The sequence below is a fragment of the Phyllobates terribilis genome, unplaced genomic scaffold, assembly GCF_046119375.1.
Source record: "Phyllobates terribilis strain yellow unplaced genomic scaffold, ASM4611937v1 Scaffold_99__1_contigs__length_5935540, whole genome shotgun sequence".
In the NCBI taxonomy this organism is placed as follows: domain Eukaryota; kingdom Metazoa; phylum Chordata; class Amphibia; order Anura; family Dendrobatidae; genus Phyllobates; species Phyllobates terribilis.
The window spans coordinates 2574533-2597183 of NW_027362859.1; the positions used below are offsets into that span (position 1 = coordinate 2574533).

At 43.7% G+C, this 22651-nt stretch overlaps 1 protein-coding gene across 1 annotated transcript; it reads right to left on the reverse strand.

The window, feature by feature from the left end:
* Positions 1 to 1823: 1823 nt before the first annotated feature.
* Positions 1824 to 21752, reverse strand: LOC141198701 (uncharacterized). The gene is made up of 7 exons (XM_073663111.1): positions 21694 to 21752; positions 16440 to 16589; positions 16131 to 16310; positions 15924 to 16047; positions 15743 to 15840; positions 15454 to 15544; positions 1824 to 4684 (listed from the first exon to the last, which is right to left on the reverse strand). The coding sequence occupies exons 2-7, from the start codon at positions 16530 to 16532 to the stop codon at positions 3237 to 3239; spliced, it is 2034 nt and encodes a 677-aa protein (XP_073519212.1). The 5' UTR covers positions 16533 to 16589; positions 21694 to 21752; the 3' UTR covers positions 1824 to 3236.
* Between the last annotated feature and the right edge of the window lie 899 nt (positions 21753 to 22651).

Consider the following 22651-nt stretch of genomic DNA (forward strand, 5'->3'; position numbering starts at 1 on the left):
CGAAAAATTGAGAAAACTTTGAGTGTCCCCAAGTGCAGTTGCAAAAACCATCAAGCACTACAAAGAAACTGTCTCACATGAGGACCGCCCCAGGAAAGGAAGACCAAGAGTCACCTCTGCTTCTGAGGATAAGTTTATCCGAGTCACCAGCCTCAGAAATCGCAGGTTAACAGCAGCTCAGATTAGAGACCAGGTCAATGCCACACAGAGTTCTAGCAGCAGATACATCTCTTCAACACCTGTTAAGAGGAGACTTTGTGCAGCAGGCCTTCATGGTAAAATAGCTGCTAGGAAACCACTGCTAAGGACAGGCAACAAGCAGAAGAGGCTTGTTTGGGCTAAAGAACACAAGTAATGGACAGTAGACCAGTGGAAATCTGTGCTTTGGTCTGATGAGTCCAAATTTGAGATCTTTGGTTCCAACCACCGTGTCTTTGTGCAATGCAGAAAAGGTGAACGGATGGACTCTACATGCCTGGTTCCCACCGTGAAGCATGGAGGAGGAGGTGTGATGGTGTGGGGGTGCTTTTCTGGTGACACTGTTGGGGATTTATTCAAAATTGAAGGCATACTGAACCAGCATGGCTACCACAGCACCTTGCAGCGGCATGCTATTCCATCCGGTTTGCGTTTAGTTGGACGATCATTTATTTTTCAACAGGACAATGACCTCAAACACACCTCCAGGCTGTGTAAGGGCTATTTGACCAAGAAAGAGAGATAGGGTGCTACGCCAGATGACCTAGCCAACACAGTCAGCAGACCTGAACCCAATCGAGATGGTTTGGGGTGAGCAGGACCGCAGAGTGAAGGCAAAAGGGGAAACAAGTGCTAAGCATCTCTAGGAACTCCTTCAAGATTGTTGGAAGACCATTTCCGGTGACTACCTCTTGAAGCTCATCAAGAGAATGCCAAGAGTGTGCAAAGCAGTCATCAAAGCAAAAGGTGGCTACTTTGAAGAACCTACAATATAAGACATATTTTCAGTTGTTTCACACTTTTTTGTTAAGTATATAACTCCACATGTGCTAATTCATAGTTTTGATGCCTTCAGTGTGAATGTACAATTTTCATAGTCATGAAAATACAGAAAAATCTTTAAATGAGAAGGTGTGTCCAAACTTTTGGTCTGTACTGTATATTATATAGATAATACTTATTTATGTATCATAATTTTCTCAGAATTAAATATATTTGTGTACCTTCAATAAAGAAACATTTTTTTTCAAACATACATGAAATGAGGCCTCTGTCACACTTAGCAGATGAAGTAAATGAGCAGCTGCTATTTCACTGACATTCACAAATTTGTTGAACCATACATTCCACATACAAAGGTATGAACATATATATATATATTTATTTAACCCAAATTTTTTTGTATCCTAATTATCAATGCGCATTGTAAACTATTAAATGTAATATCTTAATATTTCTTTGAATATTCCCTAAGTACATATAATATGATATAATATTTTTCTGAAATTTAGGACACTTGAAAAAAAAAATTGCTCTTGACTTGCTAAAATAGAAATGCCTTAGATTATTTTTTTTTACTGGCTACCAGGTTTAAACTACACCAACTAAAAATAGGATGAATGGAAATCCATATTATTTGCTCAAAGTTCAAAGGCTGCAGCTGTCACACACGTCATACTGTAAAGTTACTTTAGTTATAAAGCACAAATAATTCATGCACAAAAAATATTAGCAGCACAAAAGATCTAATTAATAAGTGTTACATATAATATAGTTCAACTAGTTATGTTATTATTTTAAAATGTTATACACATAAAATCATGCAATTTTTTCCAACTTCCTGTGTGAATAAAGAAATAAACCAATTTTAGAGTTGTTTGATCAAAATCCTGCTTTGGAATGAAAACTCTAAGGGTACATATAAGATAATATTAAATATCAAATTCATGCAGAAACATAATTATTTAAATATCTTATGCATATATTGATTCTAATGTAATCCAAAATATTGCCGCTTTAATTTATATATGACGTTCTAATTTATTAATTTATTTTTAATTATTACAATAAATATATATAAATACAATTATATACAATCTCTACTGTATACAAGTGTATATATATATATATATACAAAAATCTATATAACTTCACAATTTTACTGTATAAAATAATAAATAACTAATGATACATTGTAATACTTTTATACAACATATAATTACGGTTTTTCCTTAGCCACTCCCTAAACCAATTATGTCTCTTGTCAAAAATCTCCAGAAAAGCTCTATTTAGAAAAGACATTTTTCTATCTTTTAAAAGCTCAGATAATTGCCTGTTCTTCAGTCTACATTCCATGATGTCATTGTGATCTGGTCGTCTCACCTGCCTCTGTCTGTTTATTTCGGCCATTTTGTTTTTTAGAGAGAAGTCATAGTTTTGAATTTTTAACTCTTTCTGAAGAAATTGACTTTTGAATCATCTGATATGGCTTGTAACATATATGAAATCTTCTACATATTTTATACATTTCATTTTGAGGATGAGTCATTGCACGCGGCACCCCCGCCGATCAGCTGTTATCGGTGCCGGCAGCGGCTACCGCCCTCCAGAAGTCCTTACCTGTGCCGCTTGGCCGTCCATCTGTAGTGGCCGCCGTGGGGTACTTCGCATCCGCCTTCCATTCAATTGAACGGGAGGCTGATGTGCAGTTACAAGCGGCGGCCACTACAACTTGATGGCCAAGCACTGCAGATAAGGACTTCCAGCCGGCAGCAGCCGCCACCTGCACAGATAACAGCTGATCGTCAGGGGAGGCACGTACGGGACCCCAACCAATAATACATTGATGCCCTATCCTTATGTGTGCCCCCGGAACGCAAGTTGTGGCACCAATGGAACAGTGCCAGATCGGGACCTGTATATGAGTGTTTTTATTTTAACAAGGCCAAACATGAGGAATGAGAAATAGTTGTCCTAGTAGTAGACAAACCCTTTAAGAAGATACAATTTTCGGTTAAAAATGAAAAAGGCTTCTCCCCTGTGTGAGTTCTCGGAAGTTTAATAAGAGTTGATTTCCGTGTAAAACATTTCCCACATTAAGAACATGAAAATGACTTCTCCCCTGTGTGAGTTCTCTGGTGACTAAGAAGTGATGATTTCTTCACAAAACATTTCCCACATTCTGAACACGAAAAAGGCTTCTCCTCTGAGTGAATTCTCTGGTGCTTAACCAAATCTGATTTCTGGCTAAAACAGTTTCAACATTCGAAACAGGAAAAAGACTTCTCCCCTGTGTGATTTCTCTGATGTCTGATAAAACGTGATTTCAATTTAAAACATTTTCCACATTCTGAACAAGAAAAAGGCTTCTCTCCTGTGTGGGTTGTCTGGTGGTTATCAAGATGCACTTTCTGTTTAAAACATTTCCCACATTCTGAGCAAGAAAAAGGCTTCTCCCCTGTGTGAGTTCTCTGATGTCTGATTAAACTTGATTTATTTGTAAAACATTTTCCACATTCTGAACAAGAAAAAGGCTTCTCCCCTGTGTGACTTCTCTGGTGATTAACAAGATTTGTTTTCTGGTTATAACAATTTCCACATTCTGAACAGGAAAAAGGCTTCTCCCCTGTGTGGGTTCTCTGGTGACTAACCAAATCTGATTTCTGGATAAAACATTTTCCACATTCTGAACAGGAAAAAGGCTTCTCCCCTGTGTGAGTTCTCTGGTGATTAATCAAATCTGATTTCTGTTTAAAACATTTCCCACATTCTGAACAGGAAAAAGGCTTCTCTCCTGTGTGAGTTCTCTGGTGCTTAAGCAAATCTGATTTCTGGCTAAAACATTTCCCACATTCTGAACAGGAAAAAGGCTTCTCTCCTGTATGAGTTCTCTGGTGATTAACCAAAGCTGATTTCTGGATAAAACATTTTCCACATTCTGAACAGGAAAAATGCTTCTCCCCTGTGTGAGTCATCTGATGTCTAATAAAACTTGAATTATCTGTAAAACATTTTCCACATTCTGAACAAAAAAATGGCTTCTCTCCTGTGTGAGTTGTCTGATGGTTATCAAGATGCACTTTCTGTTTAAAACATTTCCCACATTCTGAACAGGAAAAAGGCTTCTCCCCTGTGTGAGTTCTCTGATGTCTGATTAAACTTGAATTATCTGTAAAACATTTCCCACATTCTGAGCATGAAAAAGGCTTCTCCCCTGTGTGAGTTCTCTGATGTCTGATTAAACTTGAATTATCTGTAAAACATTTTCCACATTCTGAACAAGAAAATGGCTTCTTCTGTGTGTGACTTCTCTGGTGATTAACAAGATTTGATTTCTGGTTAAAACATTTCCCACACTTGAAACAAAAAAATCTATTCTCTGCTGTGTGAATGTTTTGATGTGTAAGAAAAGACTTTTCAAGGAAAAAACTATTTCCATATTCTGAACAGAAAAATGGCTTCTTAGCTTTAGGAGCAGTTTGTTTTTTAATACTTATTTCGTGACTTTGATTTTCCTTAGTGTTCGGTAATGAATCAGAAGACAGGACCTGTTTCAAAGTATCAGATGACTGATCTTTGCTGTGAAGGGATGATGGTATATCTGGAGAAATGGCATTCACTTCAATTGTATCCTGTGTGATCTCAAGGTCATCTGATTTAAAAATTGAAGATGTCAGCTGTTCCTCTGATCTCCTGGTACAGTCATCTGCCAAGAAGAAAACCAAGAAAAAAATCAGCCTTACTAACACCAAATCAGATAACAAATGCACTAGCATTTTAGTGTTTCTTGCGTGTACTGGGGTGTCTGTCTATGTGGGGTGCACTTATATAGTGCTAGGCAGCCCTCCTGATCTAATAGTATGGGCAACATCACTAGTCACTCTCCACAAGGAGAAATGTTACCCCTTAGACCTCAGTCCAGAGCCTCTCATCTATCCAAATCAGTTCTCATACTTTGCACTGACGAGGGCCAACAGCCTGAAACTCCGCGTCTGCAAATTAAGATTCTGATTTGGCTTTTATCCTAAGTCATATTGCACGACTCGTTAAAGGGTTGATTGCGACTTGTAAGATTGCTGCTTCCAATAGGTGGCGCTATAGAGTTCAAGTCCTCTTTTTCTCTGAAGAGGCAATTTGCATATTAAATTTCCCATAAGAGCATTGCTTGGTGAATAAGCCTCCTTACCTTGACGTGCCAGAGCTGGTATCTCACTCTCTGCAAGGAGAAACATTACCCCTTAGACCTCAGTCCAGAGCCTCTCACCTAGCCAAATCAGTTCTCATACTTTGCACTGACGAGGGCCAACAGCCTGAAACACCATGTCTGCAAATTGAGATTCTGATTTGGCTTTTATCCTAAGTCATATTGCATGACGTGTTAAAGGGTTGATTGTGACTTGAAGGATTGCTGCTTTCAATAGGTGGCGCTATTGAGTTCTAGTCCTCTTTTTCTCTGAAGAGGCAATTTGCATATAGGCTAAGCCAGACACTGTGCATCAAACCTGCCTGTGTGACTGGCGTCCTATGCAAGCTTCATCTGTGTGCATCTTTAATACTAAGTAATCACCCTCTCCATGAATTGGTAGGTTTGTGAGTAGTTGCTCCATAAAGTATTTTGCACCTGTGCTGCCCCCCACACCCCTTTATCATGGGGGTCTGTGGCATCCTGCTAGTGCATCTGTTATATGATTTGGTGTTGGTAAGGCTGTATCTTTTTCTGTGATTTTTGTTATATTTTGCCTTATGTTAGCCGTCATTATTCACCAGGACAATAACAGTTCACAGTCTAATAGAAAACCTCATAGGATGAACCAGTAGAGCCGTGGTGTTCAACTGTTTGTTCATTCTGTCTCCCAAATATAAAAAGCCACCAAACAATGTTATGTAGGTGAAATAATATCAATAAAAACTTCTACTCATCTCACAAAAAACAAGTCCCCACTCAAGGACTGTCAATCTGTCCATCTGTCAATGGAAAACCAGAGGTTTCCACATTATTAGTGGCTCAAAGGCTTTTGAAAAGCAACATGGCTTCCATAAACCAATCCAGCAATATCCACTATCCCAAAGTCAAATCTCCCCCTCGTTTCTGAGCCTTGCAGTGCGCCCAAACCACATTTAGCCTCCATGTATTTGGCATTTCTATAGTGAGAAGAACCCACTTAATTTACGGTGTGTGTCTCCTGGAGCACAATCTGGGCACTATGTGTTCGGTAATGAAATTATATATTTGTAATTTTCACTCTCCATCATCCACTGCGTGCTAATTTCCGGAAAGTGCCTGTGGAATCAAAATAGTCACTACTCCTATAGATTATTTCACTGAAGGTTATAATTTCCAAAATGGAGTCACTTTATGGGAATTTGTACTGTTCTGGTTTTCTGCAATTTGGTCACATTAGGGTTTCTGTAAATGGTGGGTCCCATCTCCTCTGGGATCTGCTCCAGCGACGTCTGCTTCTCTCACCAAGAGCCGCCTTATTCATCCTGCAGGTGGCGCTGGTCATGGAGGAGACGTCAGAACCAGAAGCTACTAGGCGGTACAGCTTCTGTCCAGCCACTAAGATTAGGGTATCTGGGACCTGTAGTACCATCCAGTCTGGCAGTATGGGTGTGTGTGCTGTCCAGCTGGAGTAATCTGCTCCGTGCTTTAGCCAATTGGAAAGCACCACACCCTGCTAAAGCTCAAAGCATATTGCCGGAAGCTAAAACACAGCCAAATAGGGCAGCAGTGTGTACCTGCCCAGATCTTCAGAACTAAATGCACTACCAGGGTGCTGCAAACCCACATAAAGATGGCGGCTACACAGGTGCAGAATACTAATGAGACAATCACTCACAACCTACCATTTCATGGAGGGGGTGACTGCGTAGTATTTGAATTGCACAAGAAAAGGCTTGTATATGGAGCTGTTCACACTTGGATAATGCACAGTATCCGACTTACAGCCTATTAGTTACGGCCATACTATTAGATTAGGTGGGCTGCCCGGTACTATCCAAGTGCACTCCATGAGAACAGACACAGTTTACAATGCCCGCACTGATGGGCCTGGCTGCACCCTGGGATAAAAAAGTGCAAAAATGCATATATATAATATATGGATAGTACCGGGCAGCCCGCATAATCTAATAGTATGGGCGTAACTAATAGGCTGTAAGCCGATACTGTGCACTACCCAAGTGTGAACAGCACCCTATACAAACCTTTTTGTGAGTAATTCAAATACTAAGCAGTCACCCCTCCATGAAATGGTAGGTTGTGAGTGATTGTAGGTTGGTTGTGAGTGATTGTAGGTTGGTTGTGAATGATTGTCTCATCAGTATTTTGCACCCGTGTAGCCGCCATCTGTATGTGGGTATACTGCACCCTGGTAGTGCATTTAGTTCTGAACATCTGGGCAGGTAAACATTGCTGCCCTTTTTTGCTGTGTTTCTTCCTGAATATTGGGGGAATTTTAATTCTTCTTAGTGTGGCTTTGCTTTTTGTGCATATTACCAGAAGCTGCCAGATACAGCCCTGTTCTCCTCTGGTTCAGTCCTCTGTGCTCAGCTCCCGGCTTGTGTATTTGTTTCCTGTTGTGACCTCGGCCCATTTACTGACTACTCTTGTGTGATTTTCTATTTTCATTGACCTCCATGTTGTGACCCGGTTAAGTGACTATTCTTCTTGCCATTTCACTCAATAGAACAGCAGGAAACACTGTGGCCCAAGCCTAGGGGTCTCTGTCTAAGTCCAAATCCATGTAGAGGGGTTAAAGGGTGATGAGCAAGGCAAACCCTGAGATCTGGAAAATGGAGTAGATGACGCCAAGCCTGTTTGTGGTAGCCATCTTTTGCGCTGCCAGGTGACCATGAACAGTGTCCCCAATATATTGTGTCTGCAAACTATTCGAGCAAGATCTATATTCAAATAGCTAAATGTCGCTCCTTCCCTTCTTAACCTGCCATGTGCCCAGACAGTAGTGTGTAACCGTATATAGGGGATTGTCGGATTCAAGAGAAGTTGGAAAATAATTTGTAAGGTCCATTTGTTTCCTATTATTCTTTGTGAAGAATTCCAAAGTTATCACCAGATAAAGTGACACATGTCAGATTTGAAAAATGGGCCCAGATAGGAACACAAAACTGGCTACAAGAAGGGGTTAAATCAGAGTATTTTGGGCACTAACTACTGTAGTCAAAACTGTGACTATAGACAATAACACATCTACTGAAATGATCAAACTCAACAGTTTCCATCAGTAAGTAGTGAGTAACTAGCGGTGAAACCTCTCTCTGGTAATTGGAGTATGGGGCTCGGTGGCTCTTGAGAATCTAAACTCTTGTAAGGGACATTATTTTCTGTCAGATGAGTTTCAAGAAGAAATATTAGACACTCAAAGAGAACTTTTTATAATAGTGCAGAGCTGAGGCGTCTTAAATTTAGCTTAGAGATATATCATGGCACAGGTGTAATGTTTTTTTGCTTAGTTTGTCACAATCCTGTTTGAAGTTAGTTTTAAAAAAAATTGATAAGTCAGGATAAAGGGAAACTCTGCTGTTATTGTACAGAAATTCACACTTGGCCTCACCGCACATTTAATGTTGTCGATCATAAAAGTGAAGTTTGGCCAGAAAGACTGGACCTGGTCTTGTAGGGACCATATGAGCACATTCATCAGCACAGAAGGGAGAGAAGGTAGATTCATCCAATAAGATATCAGGGATCTAGGAAGCCAACAACATCATTACCCTCCGCTTTCTCTTACAGATCCATCATAATATTTTACTTCAAGTGATTTTCTAACTTGTCATCAGGTAACGGTCAGCATCTTCTAATCCCAGGGGGGAGGTGGATCCTCCAGGTTGTAAGTTCTATAGAAAAGGGCTTTCAGTGCCCAAAATCATCTGAACAGTTTTGGGTGGAGGAGAATGTTGTGGTCTAGAGGCAAAATGGTGATCACACGATTGTGATACAGCCGGACTACACCACCGATAAAGCAGCCACAGCCGGTGACTAAGAAGAATCTGTGACTTCTCTGCATTTAGTGTTTACTAGTGATGAGCGAGTACCGTAATATTCGTAATCGCTATACTCGCTATATATATAGTACTTTGTAATAATTGCGTATTCGTTCAGAATAGCGAGTACAATGTAAGTCAATGGGAAATGCGAATAATTTTCTGCTGGACCCTACAAAGGGGCCTGAGGAGAAGATGATGGGAAAGTGAAATGGATGGGAAAGTGATGAAACAGAATGGGAAGAGCCTGAATGTGCCTGAATGCATTTCTGACTCACATATGGTTTCTGGGGATAAGTTTGTCGCAGTGTTACACCACTTTTACAGACACACAAGAACAACTACCAAACTTAACCTAAATAAGGCTAAATAAATCAGAGAAACCAAAAAATACCCCTTTTAGCGTTTGTTCACACATACTGTTGTGGCTTTTTTTTTCGCCTTTTATAATTGGGAGGGCCCTGACTTATACATTTTGTAGGTCCGTCTGTCATACATCATCTTTAGTGCGCTATTCCCCAGCACTTTACAAGCACAGCTAGAAAGTATCAGTATGTATGTAGATCTTTGACCTGAGAGGCCTCAGGTGGCTCTGTAACATGCGTTTTGGAGGGACAGCTATTACTTAGACATTTGGGCGGTCCCTCCATCATTGACAATCAGATAGTGGAATACACATTCCATAGCAGTTTACAATATGCTCATTGCAGCATTGGGCTTGACCCTCCTCCTCCACCACCATGTGAGACTCGGGCCCTAAATTCAAATGTTCAGATCGCCTGCAGAAAGCAGGAAAGCTGAGTTTTGTGAGAGCCCTTGTGTGGCCCTGTAACAAACATTTTGAAGTGCCCTCCTCTAGAAATTTTGGAGTTGCCTCTTGTGTACACTTGAGAGTGCCCTCACTTATTCATACTGTAGGGCCCTCATTATTATTTAACTAATTTAAGGGCAGAGACTACAGAGAAAATGGCCAAGATACATGGAGTACTAGAAGGTAGCAGTGAGTGCGGACTACGACCCTCAGGTATGGCTGAACTCAGTGAACCGTAAAAATAAAACTGCACTAGTCAACTCGATGACAAGCTCAAATATATCACTTGTGCAAGTCACTGGACAAAGTATTTATGGTGCCCCCCCTCCAGGATGGGTTGGTGAAGCTTCTTAGAGATTGGCTTAGAGATTTTGATTGTCAATATTCCCCAGATTATATAGCAGGAGAAGACTTATTGATACTGTACTACTTGGTCCAGTAGAATGTGCATCGTATTTCCAAAAATTACTCCTGGGGCTGGGGGCTGTGTCATAGGTGCAGGAAGATTGCATGACAAGGGCCTCCCTTGACAAACATTACCTACGATGGAGTATTGTAGTAGTTGTGATCCTCAATTTAAGTTTTCAGAGGGCCATCAGTCGGTCATCAACAATCAGTGTAAATTTCTATTGAATATGTATCCCCTATCTCACAATGTGACACAACCTGTGAGAAGGGCCTCCAATGACAAATATTAGTTTGGAAGGACTACTGTACATTCCAGATTTGTCCACTGCACAATGTGCATATGGTTTGTGAAAATTAGGCCTATTGGCTAAGTCATGGTTGACGCAGGAAGCCACCATCCCAAGGGCCTCCAATCACAAATAGTAGTTAGGTTGGAGTAGGAATACTGTCCTGGTTTGTCCACGGCACAATGTACATAGGATTTGTAAAAATTAGCCCTATTGGCTGTGTCCCGGTTGACTCATTATTTTGGCTGTGCCTTTGACAGCTAGCTTGGCTTGTGCCATCAACATCTGAAAATCTGTCAACAAAACCCAAAATGCCAAAAAAGCCTGTTGTTAAGGGACGTGGACGTGGTGTTGTCAGTGGTGCGCGAGAAGCCACTCAGTCTGTGTCAGGTCAGAAGAAGCTTGATGCATCCACAATGTTCCTGGAAAAAGTTCCCGGTCTGGAACGTAAACATGTGTGGAAGCCACAAGAGCGAGAGCAGATTCTGTCTTGGATAGCAGACAAGGCCTCTACGCATTTGTCAAGCAGCACCAAAACTTCCACGACCACACAGTCTACTGTGGATACACAGAAGGCTGGCCCTTCCAATCCTGAAGCTGGTTCTCCTTCCTCCCACCATTATCAGTCACAGGAGACATATGACCCCAAGCTTGGCCACTCCGAGGATCTGTTTGGTACGTATCCTTTGGTTGGCTCTGGCCTATCACCATGCAGCATTGAAGAGGGACAAGAGGTGGCGGCGTGCGTTGATGCTCAAGTATTTTAGGACCTACAACCAGAAGAAAGCCACTTGGAGGAACGTCATTTACTGTCTCCAGAGGCGGAGGCTGATGATGATGAGACACAGTTGCCATCAGGTCAGCCTACAATATCAACTGGGAAGGAGGATGAGATAGAAGACGAGGTGGTCGATGATGAGTCCACTGATCCGACCTGGACCGTTGGCAGCAACACAGAGGAAGATGGACCAACACAGGCACCAAGGGGTCGTGGTTTGCCCAGAGTGAGTAAAAACTGGGTCAACTGTTCCCAAGAGCACCCCCGCTGTGCGCCAAGTCAGGGCAAGAGGGCGTTCAGCTGCTGTGTGGAATTTTTTTTTCTAAAAGTCCTTCAGAGAAAAACATTGTTGTCTGTAACATCTGCAATACCAAGTTGAGCAGAGGCCAGGGCAAAGGCAACCTGAGCACAAAGAGTATGAGAAACCACATGGCAGCCAAGCAGCCGAGTAGGTGGACGGAACACCAAGGTACCAAATCTGCGCCTGCGGGTCAAACCAATAATAATAATACTCTTTATTTATATAGCAACAACCTATTCCGCAGCGCTTTACAATTCAGAGGTTCATATTCAACAGTCATAAGTAACATAGCTAAAGATAATATAATAATTAAAGGAAAAATAATGATGACCCTGCTCATAAGAGCTTACGATGTACAATGAGGTGGGGGGTGACACAAAGGACAGGGACTTATTTACAATGATGGTCCAGTCATCTTGAGGGGATGAGGGATAGACAAAGGTTGCATAAGCTGATCACCAGCCAGTATCTGTAGTGCTTTTGGGTTCCGTGGAAACTTATGCCATGTCGCCTGGGCTATGTCCTTCAGAATCTGCTGTTCAAGAAGCAGGCGCTCATACCTCCTGCCCACAAGCTGCAGTTGCTCACACGCAACAAACATCAACCACATCCACTTCCTTGTTCCAGCAAAGTGTCCAATTGTCCGTGCCTGAGAGCTTGGAAAGAATGCGTAAATGCCCAGCCACGCACCCACAGGTACAAATACTAAACTCGCACATTGCCAAATTGCTAGCTATGGAGATGTTGGGCTTGTGGGAACACAGTCTTCCATGATCTCTTGGCTGTGGCTGCCCCACGATACAGTGTTCCCAGCCGCCACTATTTTGCCCGATGTGTCGTCCCTGCGTTACACAAGCACGTGTTAAACAATCTGAACCATGCTCTCACCAACACCGTAACCGGGAAGGTCCACCTAATAACAGACACCTGGACAAATTGTTGTGTACAGGGATGATACATTTCTGTCATGCCACACTGGGGGAACCTGGTGGAGGGTGGGACAAAGGCGCAAACTGGAACATCACACATCCCACCCACGCTAAGAATAGCGGTTCCAACTTCTGTCAGGGTCTCCACCTATTCAAATTCCACTTCCTCTCTCCCCTTCTCCTGCTCCTAATCCTCTGCTGAATTATTCTCCCCATCACTGCCAAGCTGGGACCTGTGCAGTAGTGCATCGGCAAAGTGGCAAGACGCTCTGCTGAAGCTGATCTGTTTAGGTCAGAAAGCACACACTGCAACAGAGCTGCGACAAGCTGTAAAACAACAGACCAATCAGTGGCCTCCGGTCGTCTGCGATAATGGGCGTAACCTGGTGGCGGCTTTAAAGATCGGCAAGCTGGTACACGTGCCATGCATGGCTCACGTGCTGGACATAGTTGTTCAGAAATTTCTGAAAACTTTCCGTGACTTCCTGTACCTACTTGAGAAGGTGAGCCATATTAGCGCCCATTTCCGCCATTCCTCTACTGCTTTTGCTGCTTTTACAGTGCTGCATAAGCGGTTGAATTTGCCAAGTCACCGACTCATTTGCGGCCTGCCCACGCGGTGGAACTCCACCTATCTTAGGTTTGCGAGGATTAGTGAACAGCAGAGGGCAGTAGCTGAATACCAGCTTCAGTATACAGGTCAGACTGAGAGTCAGCCACGACACATAACATCTGTTGAGTGGGTGTGGATCGCTGACATTTGTGAGGTTGTTGAGAACTTTGAGTACTGCACCAGCCTTGTGAGCAGCGATCAGGCTATTATCAGCGTAACCATCCCGCTACTGTGTCTCTTGAAACAATCACTGCATAATCTCAAAGAGAAAGCTTTAAGTGCCCAGAATGTTGATATGGAGCCAGATTTCCCAATGGGTGATACTACCCAGCCCAGCCAATATTCTGAGGCAACATTTGGTGAAGAGGGGGAGGATGAGGAGGGAGAGGACTTGTTTTTCTGTGCTACCGAGGGGTAATGCTACAGAGGGGACACCCAACCCAAGCTTCATGTCTGCCCAGCCTGGATGGGCTGGAGAGGAGGAGGTGGTGGAGGAGGAGGAGGCGAGTCAGCGTGAGGAGAGGGTGGGTACTGTTTCTACTGTTGGGGACACAGAACATTTGCCTTTTTGCAGCTTGACCCACATGGCACAGTTCATGTATAAGTATCTGTGGCAAGACCCTCGCGTGATACACATTTTATCCAACAGTAATAATAATAATAATAATAATTTTTATTTATATAGACCAGCACAACAGTAAAGGCTATCTGTGCCTGTAACAATGCCAAAGAGGAATAAGTTGCAGAACATGGTCAAGGGGTACTTAAGTGACCATCCGTGCGTCCTTTCTGACACTTCAGTTCCCTTTAATTATTGGGTGTCTAAGCTAAACACTTGGCCGACCTCTCCTTATATGCCTTGGAGGTGCTGGCCTGCCCGGCTGCTAGTGTGGTGTCTGAGCGTGTTTTCAGTGCCGCTGGGGCAATCATCACTGATAGGCGCACACGCCTCACCACGGAGAATGCAGACAGACTTACTCTGATTAAATTCAAAAAGGACTGGATATCTCCACAGTTTGTAATCCCTCCAGATGAGAGCAAGCCAACCTAAATTTACCAAAAATGCAGATTCATGCTACTGCTGTTAACGTCAACCCCTTCCCATAAGAAACCGTTTCCTTCCTTCGTCAACCATGACTCAGCCCATAGGGCTAATTTTTACAAACTCTATGCAGATTGTGCAGTGGACAAACCAGGACAGTATTCCTACTCCAGCCTAACTACTATTTGTGATTGGAGGCCCTTGGGATGACGGCTTCCTGCGTCAACCATGATTCAGCCCATAGGGCTAATTTTTACAAACCCTATGCAGAATGTGCAGTGGACAAACCAGGACAGTATTCCTACTCCAGCCTAACTACTATTTGTGATTGGTGGCCCTTGGGATGGTGGCTTCCAAAATAGTGGTTAAAATGGCCTGGTGCGTGCTTTATAGCAGGCGGTAGGAAAAGTTTGGACTACTGCTTTGTGTAGGGCACAAAATGCTTTTTTAAGTGGACTAATATGGACAGAAGGCAGGCTGACACCCCAAAATAGTGGTTAAAATGGGCTGGTGCATGCTTCTTTTGTAGCAGGCAGTAGGAAATGTTTGGACTACTGCTTTGCGTAGGGCACAAAACACCTTTTTAAGTGGACTAATGTGGACTGCAGAAGCCAGGCTCTGACCCCTAAAACAGCAGGGAAAATAGACCGGTGCTAAAAAAAAAAGGCAGCACAAAATGCTAGTTCTGTGTGTGCTGGAAAAATATTGCTTTGCCTCTGACAAGAGCTGTTTTAAGATGGACACTGAAAGAACACTAGCTAATACACTCCCTACCTAATACACAATCTCTCCCTCCCTGTTCTCTGATTTTGTTGTGTGCCTTCAGCTCTGAAAAGAGCTATTTTTTGGTGGTATTATGGAGCTAGTGAGCGGCTCCTTTAAACACAAAACTAGTATACACTGCAGGCAGCCCTTAAAAGGGCTTTTGTTTTATCAAGAGGCCTAAACACTCTCCCTAGCAGCTCAGCGATCTTACCATAGGCTATTACAACATAGGCTCCAGATGCAATGTGCACAAAATGGCGGCGGTAGGGCTTAAATGGACCCCATGACGCTGGGCAGCCAGCCAATCACAGTAATGCCACAACCAAGATGTCTGCGGCATTACTGTGATTGGTTAAGAAGCCCAGCATGTTTAGTGGCAGCAGAGAAGGCGCCAAAACTGCAGGGCGGGACATCCGAATATAGCGAGGCGAGTACACAAATACTCGCAGAATAACGAGTAACCCGAATACCGTACTATCAGTGTGAAAAGCGAATATTAACAAATACACTCGCTCGTTACTAGTGGTTACTACTCACCTGGGTAGTCATATGTAGGAATCTCCTCCTTACACCACTCATCACCCCATACATATGTCTCTGTAGTATTAATATGGGTCTGATCTTCACCCTGAAACAAATATTGTAAAAGTCACAGACAGATGGAGAAGTCCCATCTATGATCAGCTCTAATCCTGCCATCTCCACCGTTCTCATTACACAAGTATAAAACATATAATACTGGTGGATAAAACAAGACTGAACACAAGACCTTCACAGCCATCTACACATCATAGGGGAGATCTCATGACACCTTCTCTCCATCTACCTGATGATCCTGAGGAACATTGGGATCTTCTTGTTTACAGGCATGTTGAAGAAGAGGACGGGGACATCTGTCTGGTGTTGTCCTCTTACTGGATAGATCTGGAGGAAACACATACAGGGACTGAATTAATTCTTTACATACAGATAATTATAGGCCGTGTGTATTTAGTCCTGTCTCTTACGTGGAGATGTGAGGGGCTGGGGAACCTCCATCATGATGTCTTTGTACAAATCTTTGTGTCCTTCTAAATACTCCCACTCCTCCATGGAGAAATAGACAGCGACATCCTGACATCTTATAGGAACCTGACACATACAATGATACCGTCATCCCCCCGATCCCTTCATAGCGTTACTGTATAATGTCCCAGCATTCCCAGCTGTGTCACCTCTCCAGTCAGCAGCTCAATCATCTTGTAGGTGAGTTCTAGGATCTTCTGGTCATTGATGTCCTCATGTATCAGGGGGTGAGATGGAGCCCCGGTGATTGGGCTCTGTGGTCTTCCCCATCCCTCAGACACAGGGGCCTGACAGCGCCCACTAGAGGTCTTCTTCACTATTGTGTAATGCTGGTTATGGAGAGACAAATTATTAAATCTCACTACAGACATTTCCAGAGTCCTCACCTCTCAAGTTCTGTCCATCTGTAACTCCCATAGATAAGAATGAGGTAATGTGACGTCATCAGAATCTCTCACCTCTCCAGTAAGTCGGAAGAGGATCTCTAGGGTGAGGCACAATATCCTCTCCGCCATCTTGTCTCTGTCCATACCCATCTTTGATGGGTCCATAAGGAAAATTCTCTTAAATAGAAGATCTTCACTGAGAGCATCCGATATTGTAGGGACCTGAATGAGAAGATGATAAGCCAATGTAACATCATAAAAATACTGTGTAATTACACAATTACTGGAGATAATAAGGGAAAACATATGAGGAGATATATCATTTTACAGTATTTAGTTTTCTTCTTTACATCTAGTAATAAAACCTATATATTTTAGGCCACAGACAACAAGCAGTTTCTTCCTTGGAGTCTGTAGCTGAACTCGTTTCTCAAAGACTCATCTTCCATAATGCTAATTCTCATCTCATTTACCGACACTGCAGTCGACATTAGCAATACTGCAGGAGATATTCATTACACGTGACATGAGAAATAATTACTTCATGAATAGGACGACATCTTCATCTTCTACTACGGCTGTAGAAAGATATTTGGCTAGAGTGCTTTACTGACTACATCTCCACCGGTCGTCTATATGAATGTTTTCTGTCTTCCCCGGACTGTAATGTTCTATCACGTTAGATCTCATGTCTGATTCACACACAGAAGTTTGAGGCTTTCACACATGGTAAGGTTTTTAATATTATACAGAGTAGGACTATCTCGAATGGGTGCACCTTGCTATGGTGGGATAGCTTTCATGCTATTTTTGATCAAAAACAGTGTTGATAAGAACCCTAATTTATTTAAATGCACTTTTGCTTTTTATTTATTTATTTATTTACAGTAGGGTTTATGATAATTTTTCTTTATAGTTTTTTTCTGATTTATGGCCATAGTAAACATGCGTCTATGTGCTGCATGGATATCAATTTAAACCAAGCTCAAAATCTGTGTTTTTTCACGGGCACCATAGTGGCCGTATGGGCCGACGCTATGGATGATACACCCCCTAACTATCCAACTATCATTTGGTAAAAATCTCATAGGTCCTGGATTCATTAGTACCTGCACCAAGAATGGGGCTAAGTGAGTATTTATTAAAGGGAATCCACTTAAACGACTACCCCACGGCTGATTAAAGGGAATCTGTCACTCACTGGGACTTATCTGACCTCTAATATGGGCATACAGGTGATAGAAATGTGAATCTATACTTACCTGTATGGCCCATATTAGAGGTCTGTTTGCTGTGAAAAGGCTTTTTATTCAGTGAAGATTCCGATGCTTGCGGGCCGGGAAGAAATGCCCTGTGACGTGTAGTCACCATGTCCAGGTCCCGCGCACTTCACTTCTTGCGGAAGGCACAGTGGTACTGTGTACTAGGCAATCATAGTGCTGCAGGGATCTTGTGCACAGGCACTGGCGAGTCATGGTGACTTCCCGGCGCCTGGGCACAAGATCCCTTCAGTACTATAACTGCTTAGTACACAGTACAAGTTCGTCACTACCGTAAAAAGCGCGCAGTCGTGGGATCTGGACATGGTGACTGCACGTCACAGGGCACTGTGACGTGCAGGGGAGGTGGGAAATATTTTAATTAACACAGTAGGCGAGGATTTCTTCCCGTCCCCCGGCCAGCAAGCATTGGAATCTTCACTGAATTAAGAGCCATGTCACAGCAAACAGACCTCTAATATGAGGCATAGATGTATAGATTCACATTGCTATCACCTGTATGCCCATAGTAGAGGTCAGATAAGTCCCAGGGGGTGACAGATTCCCTTTAATCAGCTGTGGGGTAGTCATAAAACCAGATACATATCAAGGTATTGTAAGGTGGCTAGTGGTCGCATAGTCGATGGGAGGCATGTGTCACAGAAATGGCTGGTCTCTGTGATGTAACCCGGAGTGTTTCTCTAGGGCACATAAGCACTAAGAGGATTGTTCGGTGCACCTAGGAGTCGGGTTACGGGTAGCTAGGAGAGAATGGGCGGGTCCAGCTACCCACATACCTCACCTCTGGGTGTGGTTAACAGCCTATAAAATGAAGGTTGTTGTTTGGCACATGGTCTGTGTGTTTGGAGGGAGAAGGCCTCCTGTGTATGTTTGTCTTCAGACCAAGCCAGGACACTGGACGCTACCCCAGCTTGTGCCACACAGGCCTGGCTGAGCAGACACATGCTAAGGACATTTACTTTGTTTGCCTGATCTAAAGGCTATTTGCTTTTCTGTTTGGCTTCTGGGTTTATGAAGCAATAAACCCACATGAACTTTTAAAGGAACATGCCTCATATTTTCCTCCCGTCGCATCCAAGTGAGTAAAACCCCTACTATATGTATAAAGAAAAGGGTATGGTACGCAGAAAATGTTTCAATAATCCACCTCAACGCATTTCCCCCAACAGGTTCATCAGGAGGCTTGATACTGGGATGATAATTCATGATGTTCAGCATAGTGTGCCTAATAGCCAGGTGTCCATGTTTAAATAGCCCAATTCATCCAAAACCCTTCCCAGACTAGGAGGCCCATTCCCATTCCTAGAGGTGAATTGTCACAGGATATACAGAATGGAGTCTGTCTACAATAATGTACTGCACCTACGCTACTTCTCATGAGCTAGAGGACCGATAATGTCCATCCCCTAGTGTGCATGTTGGGAAGTGACGTGCTTTACACTGAAATGCCAGATAAACTGATTGCGGCCGCTCCACTCATACCTGTGACTGCGCATGGCCGTAGTTATCATTCCACACCGGAGTGCATCTAGGATCATTGTCCACGATTGCGCATGCCCAGATGTCTGCACTCCACACCGGAGCACATATGATATTGGATTGCATTCCACCAACAGAAAAATCCTATCTCTGAGATCAGCGTCATGGGAGACTAAAAACAGGTATTCCACATCCTCCCATCATGTAATAGGCATGTAGATCTACTTTATCACTACAGAAAATATGGGATGGTGGCCCACAGTAAATTCCTAAATGGTCAAATTTAACCCCCATTACATAATTAGACATACACAAGGAACACCACACTTGTTAGTTACTTAATAGTATAAGTGGGATATAACTGATAAGAAATAATTCTGATATAGAAGCTCAGATCTCTTGATGAAGTAAAACAATATGTGAACCATATTCACAGGGACTTGAGTAGAAATGGGTAGAGTATAAAATCCAAAAATGTAATCCAGAATGGGGCTGTATTCATACAAAACAGGCATAGGAAATTTGTTCATTCAGTCCCTTAGGGGCTAGTGAATCCAGTCTGGAAATCCACTCACTTTCCTTTTTGACTATACATGTATTGAGATCACCTCCTCTCACATTGGGTTTAACCATCTCAATGATGCAAAAGGAGATGTCTCTTGTTTCACCTCAATGTGCACTGTTCATGTGTCTCACTAATGGGGTGTCCCAACCATGGTGTATTTTGCCCAAATGCCCCCCACCTTCCTCCTATACTAACTCTTGGTCGTGCATACATAATCTAGGGGACAGGTGCATGTGGCCACATATAAAAGTCCTGAGGTTTTACAGTTGGAATAATCCCTCTGGAAAAAGATTTTACCTGTAGAGGAACTCGAGAAATATTTACATGGTCTCATCCAATTACATATACAACTTTCTCGGGGTTCTTCTATCCAGCCAAGTCCACTTGGGTGCAGGTTTTTATCGAAAATATGCACTAAACAGTCCCTAATTGACCAACCCTTTCTGAAACTTATTGTGGGAGTAGATCCCACAGCACCCTCAGGTCCAGGTCGGCCAGGGTTTTCTGAGGATATTAAAGATATGGTCACTCTGATTCTTTTAAGTTCCTATTACTCGTGTTATCCCATCTTTTTCTTGCTCTCTTGGTTAGCTATAGAGGAATGTCTGTCTCTCCCGATTTTCTGCAAACAATGGTACGGAATCCAAAATGTACTGTTGGTACCCTTTTTTCATGAATCTGGTGTTCATGTCTATTGCCTGTATATTAAAATCTGTGACATTAGAGCAGTCTCTTCTCAACCGTAAAAATTGGCCCTTGGATATTGCTTTTTTTTAAGGAGGATGGGGTGGTGACTATCCCACTTCAATAGTTTATTAGTGCTTGCAGGTTTTTGATAGATGAGTGTCCCTATGGTCTTATCCCGTACTTTCTTGATTGGTACATTCAGGAAAGGCAACTGGTAATAGTTGAATTCTGATATAAATCTCAGGCCCACTCTATTGACGTTGAGTTCCCTAACAAATTCAATAAACTTTTCACTCGTCCCTGACCAGATTAGAAAAATTTTGTGAATATATCTATACCATACCCCAATATATGGATGCCACCACTTATGATCATCCCTGAATATTGTGGTTTCCTCCCACCAGCACAGGAATAGATTAGCATACGAGGGGGCACAGGGGCTCCCCATCGCAGTACCCCTGAGCTGGTGGAAGTACTTCCTGTCAAAAAGAAAGAAGTTATGAGTAAGAGTGAATTTTAGAAGATCCTCCATGAAGTCATTATGTCTGCTACACTCTATTGATCTCGATTTCAAGAAACGTCTTGCTCCTCTGATACCATCCTCATGCGGTATATTACTGTACAAAGCCTCGATATCTAGTAAGGCTTGCTCCCCTACATGCCTGTATACATGCTCGAGGGTATACATGGAGGGGAGCAGGAAAAGGGAAAACCAACTCCAGAGGGATTATTCCACATGTAAAACCTCAGGTGGTACTGGGGGAACATTATACTGTGGGGGGCATCATACACATTGCATAAGGGGCATAATGGGGGCATTACACTGTGTGGGGCATAATGGGGGCATTACACTGTGTGGGGCATCATACACACTGCATAAGGGGCATAATGGGGGCATTACACTGTGTGGGGCACCATACATACTGCATAAGGGGCATAATGGGGACATTACACTGTGTGGGGGCATCATACATACTGCATAAGGGGCATAATGGGGACATTACACTGTGTGGGGGCATCATACATACTGTATAAGTAGCATAATGGGGGCATTACACTTGTGGGGGCATCATACATCCTGCATAAGGGGCATAATGGGGGCATTACACTGTGGGGCCAGTAAAGGGGCCCTGTACTATGAGAACAATATGTTTCCTCCCTTCTTGTCTCCATAGTTGGGTCATATGTATCTATTACAGGAAACAGAACAAAAACCTTATGATTCTTATAAAGGGGCAACACAAGACCCAAAAAGAGTCTCTGTGCTGAAGGTGTTAATGCCCCCTGCGCCCAATAATGGGGAATCTCCACATACCTCCACCTGCAGAGCTGCCACCACATATATGGCTGCTCTGTGCGCACAGGACCTGTGATGAGGTCACAGGAGGGGAGGAGTCAGGGGTCACATGATCAGGGGCTTCAGTGGATGCAGGACTCTGCTGTGCTGGTTGTCATGGTGCTGGATGAGCTGAAGTTTATGTGTGGGGTCAGGAGGGGTTTACAGTGTGGATGTAGCAGAGCCGCGTGTGTATGAGGTGTACGGAGCAGAGCCGCGTGTGTACGAGGTGTACGGAGCGGAGCCGCGTATGTACGAGGTGTACGGAGCAGAGCCGCGTGTGTACGAGGTGTACGGAGCAGAGCCGCGTGTGTACGAGGTGTACGGAGCAGAGCCGCGTGTGTACGAGGTGTACGGAGCGGAGCCGCGTGTGTACGAGGTGTACGGAGCGGAGCCACGTGTGTACGAGGTGTACGGAGCGGAGCCGCGTGTGTACGAGGTGTACGGAGCGGAGCCGCGTGTGTACGAGGTGTACGGAGCGGAGCCACGTGTGTACGAGGTGTACGGAGCGGAGCCGCGTGTGTACGAGGTGTACGGAGCGGAGCCGCGTGTGTACGAGGTGTACGGAGCAGAGCCGCGTATGTACGAGGTGTACGGAGCAGAGCCGCGTGTGTACGAGGTGTACGGAGCAGAGCCGCGTGTGTACGAGGTGTACGGAGCAGAGCCGCGTGTGTACGAGGTGTACGGAGCAGAGCCGCGTGTGTACGAGGTGTACGGAGCAGAGCCGCGTGTGTAGGAGGTGTACGGAGCAGAGCCGTGTGTGTGCAAGGTGTACGGAGCAGAGTCGCGTGTGTAGGAGGTGTACGGAGCAGAGTCGCGTGTGTAGGAGGTGTACGGAGCAGAGCCGTGTGTGTACGAGGTGTACGGAGCAGAGCCGCGTGTGTACGAGGTGTACGGAGCGGAGCCGCGTGTGTACGAGGTGTGCGGAGCCGCGTGT

Bases quoted from the DNA above. Each gene is read 5' to 3' on its own strand.
- LOC141198701 (XM_073663111.1), bottom strand. From the start codon at position 16,532: ATGGACCCATCAAAGATGGGTATGGACAGAGACAAGATGGCGGAGAGG. The intron at 16,048-16,130 runs GTGACACAGCTG...TGTATGTGTCAG, and splicing joins TTGAGCTGCTGACTGGAGAG to GTTCCTATAAGATGTCAGGA. The intron at 4,685-15,453 runs GTGAGTAGTAAC...TCTTCTTGGCAG, and splicing joins TCCTACATATGACTACCCAG to ATGACTGTACCAGGAGATCA.